The sequence below is a fragment of the Oncorhynchus nerka genome, linkage group LG10 (genome assembly GCF_034236695.1).
Source record: "Oncorhynchus nerka isolate Pitt River linkage group LG10, Oner_Uvic_2.0, whole genome shotgun sequence".
Classification (NCBI taxonomy): domain Eukaryota; kingdom Metazoa; phylum Chordata; class Actinopteri; order Salmoniformes; family Salmonidae; genus Oncorhynchus; species Oncorhynchus nerka.
The window spans coordinates 57,936,667-57,942,666 of NC_088405.1; the positions used below are offsets into that span (position 1 = coordinate 57,936,667).

Here is a 6,000-nt window from a genome sequence, read left to right on the forward strand (position 1 = left end):
AGGTTTGTGAGGGGGTTGGCAATGGTTGCATATCCCGGGATAAAACGGCGATAATATCCTGTTATCCCTAAGAAGGCCCGAACGTCTCGCTTGGTCCGGGGTCGAGGCCAGTCACGAATTGCCCTGGTCTTCTCTGCCTGCGGGCGTATTTTCCCATTCCCCACGGTATACTCCAGGTATTCCGCTTCGGACAGGCCCAGGCAGCATTTATTTGGATTGGCTGTCAACCCTGTGGCTTCCAAACTCACGAGCACCGCCCGTAATCGCAGGAGGTGCCTATCCCAGTCCTCGCTGTGGATGACCACATCGTCTATGTACGCCGCTGCATACTCTTGATGGGGCCGTAGAATGGCATCCATGAGGCGTTGGAAGGTTGCAGCGGCTCCGCGCAGTCCGAAGGGCATCCTCACATACTGGAAAAGCCCCTCTGGGGTGGCGAAGGCAGTCTTTGGGCGATCCTCCGGAGCCACCGGCACTTGCCAATATCCCTTCGTCAAATCCAGGGTAGTGATGAACTTGGCCTTTCCTAAGCGCTCCAAGAGTTCATCCACGCGGGGCATGGGGTACGCATCGAATGTAGAGATGGCATTCACGCCCCTAAAGTCGTTGCAGAGTCTCATACTACCATCGGCTTTGGGGACCAGGACTATGGGACTGGACCACTCGCTCGTCGAGGGCTCGATCACGCCCATCCTCAACATCTCCCTCACCTCTTTCTTAGCGATGACTCGGCGAGCCTCAGGAATCCTGTAAGGGCGGATATGCACTTTCTTGCCGGGTTCAGTGTGGATATGGTGGAACATGACATCTGTTTGTCCTGGGAATGGAGAGAATATTCGACCAAAGTTCATAATCAGCTTGTCTAGCTGTCTTGACTGCTCCGGTAGGAGAGTTTGGCCACGGCGCACCTGTGGTAGAGCCTCTTTTTTTTCTTTGCCCTCCAGGGCCATCAAAGCCAGCTCCTCCTCTCGTCCAGCCAACTAGAGCGTACAGGTCGCAGTGATGGGCAGTGATGGGTAGTATATGGCGCTTTGGTGACAAAACGGATGGCACTGTGATAGACTGCATCCAATTGATTGAGTATGGTATTGGAGGCATCGCCGAAGTCGAGGATCGGTAGGATGGTCAGTTTTACAAGGGTATGTTTGGCAGCATGAGTGAAGGATGCTTTGTTTGCGAAATAGGAAGCCAATTCTAGATTTAACTTTGGATTGGAGATGTTTGATATGAGTCTGGAAGGAGATTTTACCTAGGTATTTGTAGTTGTCAGAACCGTCCAGAGTAGTGATGTTGAACGGGCGGGCAGGTGCAGGCAGCGATCGGTTGAAGAGCATGCATTTAGTTTTACTTGTATTTAAGAGCAATTGGAGGCCACGGAATAAGAGTTGTATGGCATTGAAGCTCGTCTGGAGGGTTGTTAACACAGTGTCCAAAGAAGGGTCAGAAGTATACAGAATGGTGTCGTTTTAGTCATTTAGCAGACACTCTTATTCAGAGTGATTAGTGCATTCATCTTAAGATAGCTAGGTGAGAGAACCACATATTACAGGCACCCCCCCTCCCCTAACACACCCACTCCCACAATGTACTGTACTGCAGAAGGCATCCTCTCAGTGTCCAGTCCTAGAAACACACAGAGCCTGTGGGCCACTGAGTCATTTCCAGTATGACTGGGCAAGAGATGACATCAGAGCCCAGTGACTGACTTATTGTCAAACACGGGACCATTATCGAATTGTACTAAATCAGACCTTTTTAAATGCCTTTTCTCCTTCAGTTAGTAACAAAGTTATAAAGTTTATAACAAAGTTTTTCCTTCAGTTTATAACAAAAGTCCTTCAGTTTGTTATAAACATTTATTAAAAGCCATTTACCACGCCATCAATCCATATATTTCTATGTTACAGTATTTTCAGACACAGAAGGCTACAAATCAAAAATTCCCAGCTCCAGCTGTAGCTGCTGTGGTACAGTAGAAGGCGAGTTTAAGTGGGTGAGGGAGAGAAGTAGGTTAGGTAAGGTTGGGAGCAGGAGCAGGAGAAGCGTGTGAGTCAGTGAATGCGTAAAGAGACAGAAGAGTAGACAATCATCAATTATAGATGTTGAAGTGTGGTCTGCGGGAGCTCTGTTACTGTAATTGGGAGAACGTAGAGAGAGAGAGAGAGAGAATTGAATTGAATTGAGAGAGAGAGAGAGGGAGGGAGGGATGGGGGAGGAGAGCGTCCGCTGACACCTACATCTTCAATTTACATTACATGACAAAAGGACGGGATGCTAATGCAACATGATTGTAGTTACTGCTTAACTGTTAGCCATTCAGGGTGACTGGCTGGCTGTCTGGCTGACCCGCAGGCGAATGGAAGACAGAGACATTGGTACATCTCTGTGAGATGAGTATGTCATGTACTATCCCAATGTTAAAAGTTATGAAGTGAGAGGCACTCACTGTTATAGTCGAGACATGTCACCAGTCACATAGACAGACACCTAAGGAGTAGGATACAAGTTGGGGCATCAGTGGTTTAAATATCAGTAATTGGATGTGACCTGCTGATTGATGTTACGTATCGTGTCATGCCCATTATTAATCAGTGGCATCCTTACCCCTCTTTGCTCCTCGAGCTTTAGTGGCTTATACGTGATCTGTGTGTCTATTGTATAAACAACTGAAATGACTGTATATACTTTGTTTGCCGCCAGCCACATCCTCTCTGTGAGTGGCTTTCGGTCTGTTGTCTGTCCTTCCTGCCCTCGCTGCCTGGCTGCTGGAACGATAGGTAATGTTCTGGGCTCATGGCCCTGGGGAACGCTGGGTAAACGCTCGCCGTCTCTACTCTGAAGTTTCTCCTGACTGATTGCTGATGACTTTTTTAGGGCACAGATATGCTAAGTTGTTTATTTATTCAAAAATCCCCACAATGCAAATAACCTCCTCCCTGTTCCAGACCCCATTGGGTGTCTGTTGTCTCTCTCGCTCTCCATCTCTGGCTCTTTTTGATAATGCATCATCAGCAAATGTTGGTAGTACGTGACCCGGGCAACTGTGTGAGTGTATGTGCGCGTCTGCACGTGCACGTGTGTAGGCTATGTGTCATAAGTGTGACAGAAATGGGACAGGCCTCTGACTGCTGTTGAGAAAGTGACACGCCCCTGCAGGCTGTTCTCATCACATAGACTATTCAACAAACTCCAAGCCACTGTTCAGCAGACCTGTGTCCAGAGAGATCATATTATAAAACGCCCCGTTCTACAGCCAGCAATGCCAGTAGTAGTCCTAGTTGTTGGACTCTGTTACAGCACTGGCCTACATGCAGTATAGACGGGTTGGTTGTTTAGCAGCAAAACCGACGCGTGCACAACTATGGGGCAAAACACACTGGGCTGGCTTAGATTGGTGACAACTATATTTAGTCTCCAATGTTTATTGGAAACCTAAATACATTTGCACAATGAGCACTTGTTTCTCAAATACATTGTTACAGATGTTGGTTAGCTAGCAAGCGAATTTGAGCCTATATTAGCCAGGAATTTATTTGCCATTGTAATCCTTGGGCAAGCTGTGTTTTTTCAAATGTATTTATTTAATACATTGTTTGGGATGGAAAACCGATTTAAGCGTGAACTTGTAACGGGTGTCGTCGGAAGGAGGATGAGACCAAGGCGCAGCGTTCCTTGAGTTCCACGTCATCTTTATTACTGAGGTGAAACTTTAGGCAAAACAATAAAGAAAACAGCGTCCGAACAGCTTCCTTGTGCAAACTACCTGCACACAAACGGAGAACAAGATCCCACACAGAAGTCGGGGAAAAAAGCGACCTAAGTATGATTCCCAATCAGAGACAACGATAGACAGCTGTCCCTGATTGAGAACCAATACCCGGCCAAACACAAAGAAATACATAACATAGAAAAATGAACATAGAATGCACACCCAAATCACACCCTGACCAAACCAAAAATAGAGACATAAAACGCTCTCTACGGTCAGGGCGTGACAGAACTAAAACACGATATAAAGTATGTAGAAAAGATAATAGAGTGGATCTATATATTGTTTTATCATCTTTAAGAACTAACAATCACCAAAATAGAAGCTAGACAGTCAGGAAGAATTCAAAATTCAAAATGTGCAAATTGTGTAGAATTGCAAGAAATTGGCTTAAAAATGTCTCTACGACGCCAAGATGGGGGGGCCTCTGAAGTGTTCTCTAAAATGTAGCTGTACTGACGGCCAGACCCCATGTATTGCCACACCCCTGTCGCGCCCCCTGCCACGCCCCCTGCCGCGCACACCACCTAAGCCCCTTTTTGATCCAGAACAAAACCTATTAGAATAACATGGCATCAGTCAAAACACCTCAAAACAGGACTTGGTATCAATAATAAGATAGAATTACCTGAAACGATTCACCCCTTGTCATTGTTGCTAGTTATCTGGCCATCCAGAATCACAACAACACATGGCCGTCTGCCCCATTGAAGCGCGCACGTCGCTATTGTGACATCGTCAGATGTTATCATGCAAGATTTGCATACCTCTTTTATGATAGAGTACGTTGCGAGACCAAAGCCAGAACAAACAACCACTTGCTAAACACCTGCTCTCTTTTTAAATCATTATCACTCATTTTATTGCTCACATGCAGTTTCAATCCCTTTTCATCTCTGCTTGTTGTCTCATTTCGGGAGGCTTGAATCATGGCAAGGTTTAAATGTTGGCCTTCAGCTACATGTACGGGACCAGTTTGTAATATTAGGATGCAGAAACCAGATGCACCACCAGCTCTAGCTCCCCTCTCACCTCACATAATGAGGACTTCATGTAATGAGGCCCCTATGGTCATTTATATACAAATATCTTCACATTGCACCATATTTTTCCCACCTGCCACACTAGAGAATTGAAGCCCATTTCAGAATCGTTCTATTGGGTTGGGTTTCTACCTTCTCAGAGGTGTGCAGGGTTGCATCTAAATTCACTTCCTGCTGACCAAAATGTGTTCTCTCCCACAGTTGTGTTTTTTCCTTTTGTCCTCACTGTGCTGGAACAAATACAGTGGGAATATGTGGCTCTTACATGGTCATGTTTACATTTGAGTCATGTAGCAGATGCAGGTGCTCTCATCCAGAGCGACAGTCAGTGCATTCAATCTTAAGCTAGCAAGGTGAGACAACCACATATCACAGTCATACTAAGTACATATCCTCAATAAAGTAGCAAAGTCAGTGCCATTAAGACCATTTAAGTGCGAGGGGTTCGCGCAATAATTGTATTTTTTTTTCTTCCTGAAGGCTTGAAAATTGTATTGCATTCCGAATGGAACATCACGCTCAGCGTTTTCTAAAGGTGGAACGTTTTAAGTGGGGGTGTCACTGTGGGGTGGAAGAAAGGCTCGTCTGAGTGAGTAGAGGAGTGACGTGTGACAGTGACAGAACCCACCCAGCCATATGGCTCTGTAGACCTGGCCAGGCCTCTGTGACTGAGACACCCCTGATCTCATCTGCCACAGCTTCCTGTGATTGACAGCAGGACCTCAGGGCTCTGGCTCCATCCCACACAATTCCTGTTTGACTAGAATTCTGCTCTAGGCTCTGGCTCTCCTCCAGTTATTTTCTTTACTCTGCTACTAACTGACAGAGTGCAACGTTATTTCTACACTGTATATTACACTTATTGTCCGTGAACTCTTTGTTTTTCGTTGTTGTTGATCATCCAGCTTGGATTATCTACCCACACAGTGGATGAAACACTACATCAACTATATCCACAATGAACCTAGTAAAAAAAAAATGTTTAGAAAGAGTCTAACCTCCCTCTCTCTGTTTCTCCCAGTGTTGCGTGATGACTTCAGACAGAACCCCCAGGACATGGTGGTGGCAGTGGGGGAGCCTGCCACCCTGGAGTGCCAGCCTCCTCGTGGGCACCCTGAGCCCACCACCTTCTGGAGAAAAGACAAGGCCCGTCTGGACCTCAAAGGTGACAGGGTCACGGTGAGTACA

General features: G+C 46.3%; 1 protein-coding gene across 3 annotated transcripts in view; it reads left to right on the forward strand.

Annotated features, from left to right (window-relative positions):
• The window catches only part of LOC115135704 (roundabout homolog 2-like), a 263,498-nt gene that overhangs the window by 156,694 nt on the left and 100,804 nt on the right, over nt 1-6,000 (forward strand). For all 3 annotated transcript variants that reach the window (XM_065023620.1, XM_065023621.1, XM_029670682.2), the window contains one exon: nt 5,834-5,991. In XM_065023620.1, coding sequence (XP_064879692.1) covers nt 5,834-5,991 — 158 coding nt within the window. The remainder of the gene's footprint in view (nt 1-5,833; nt 5,992-6,000) is intronic.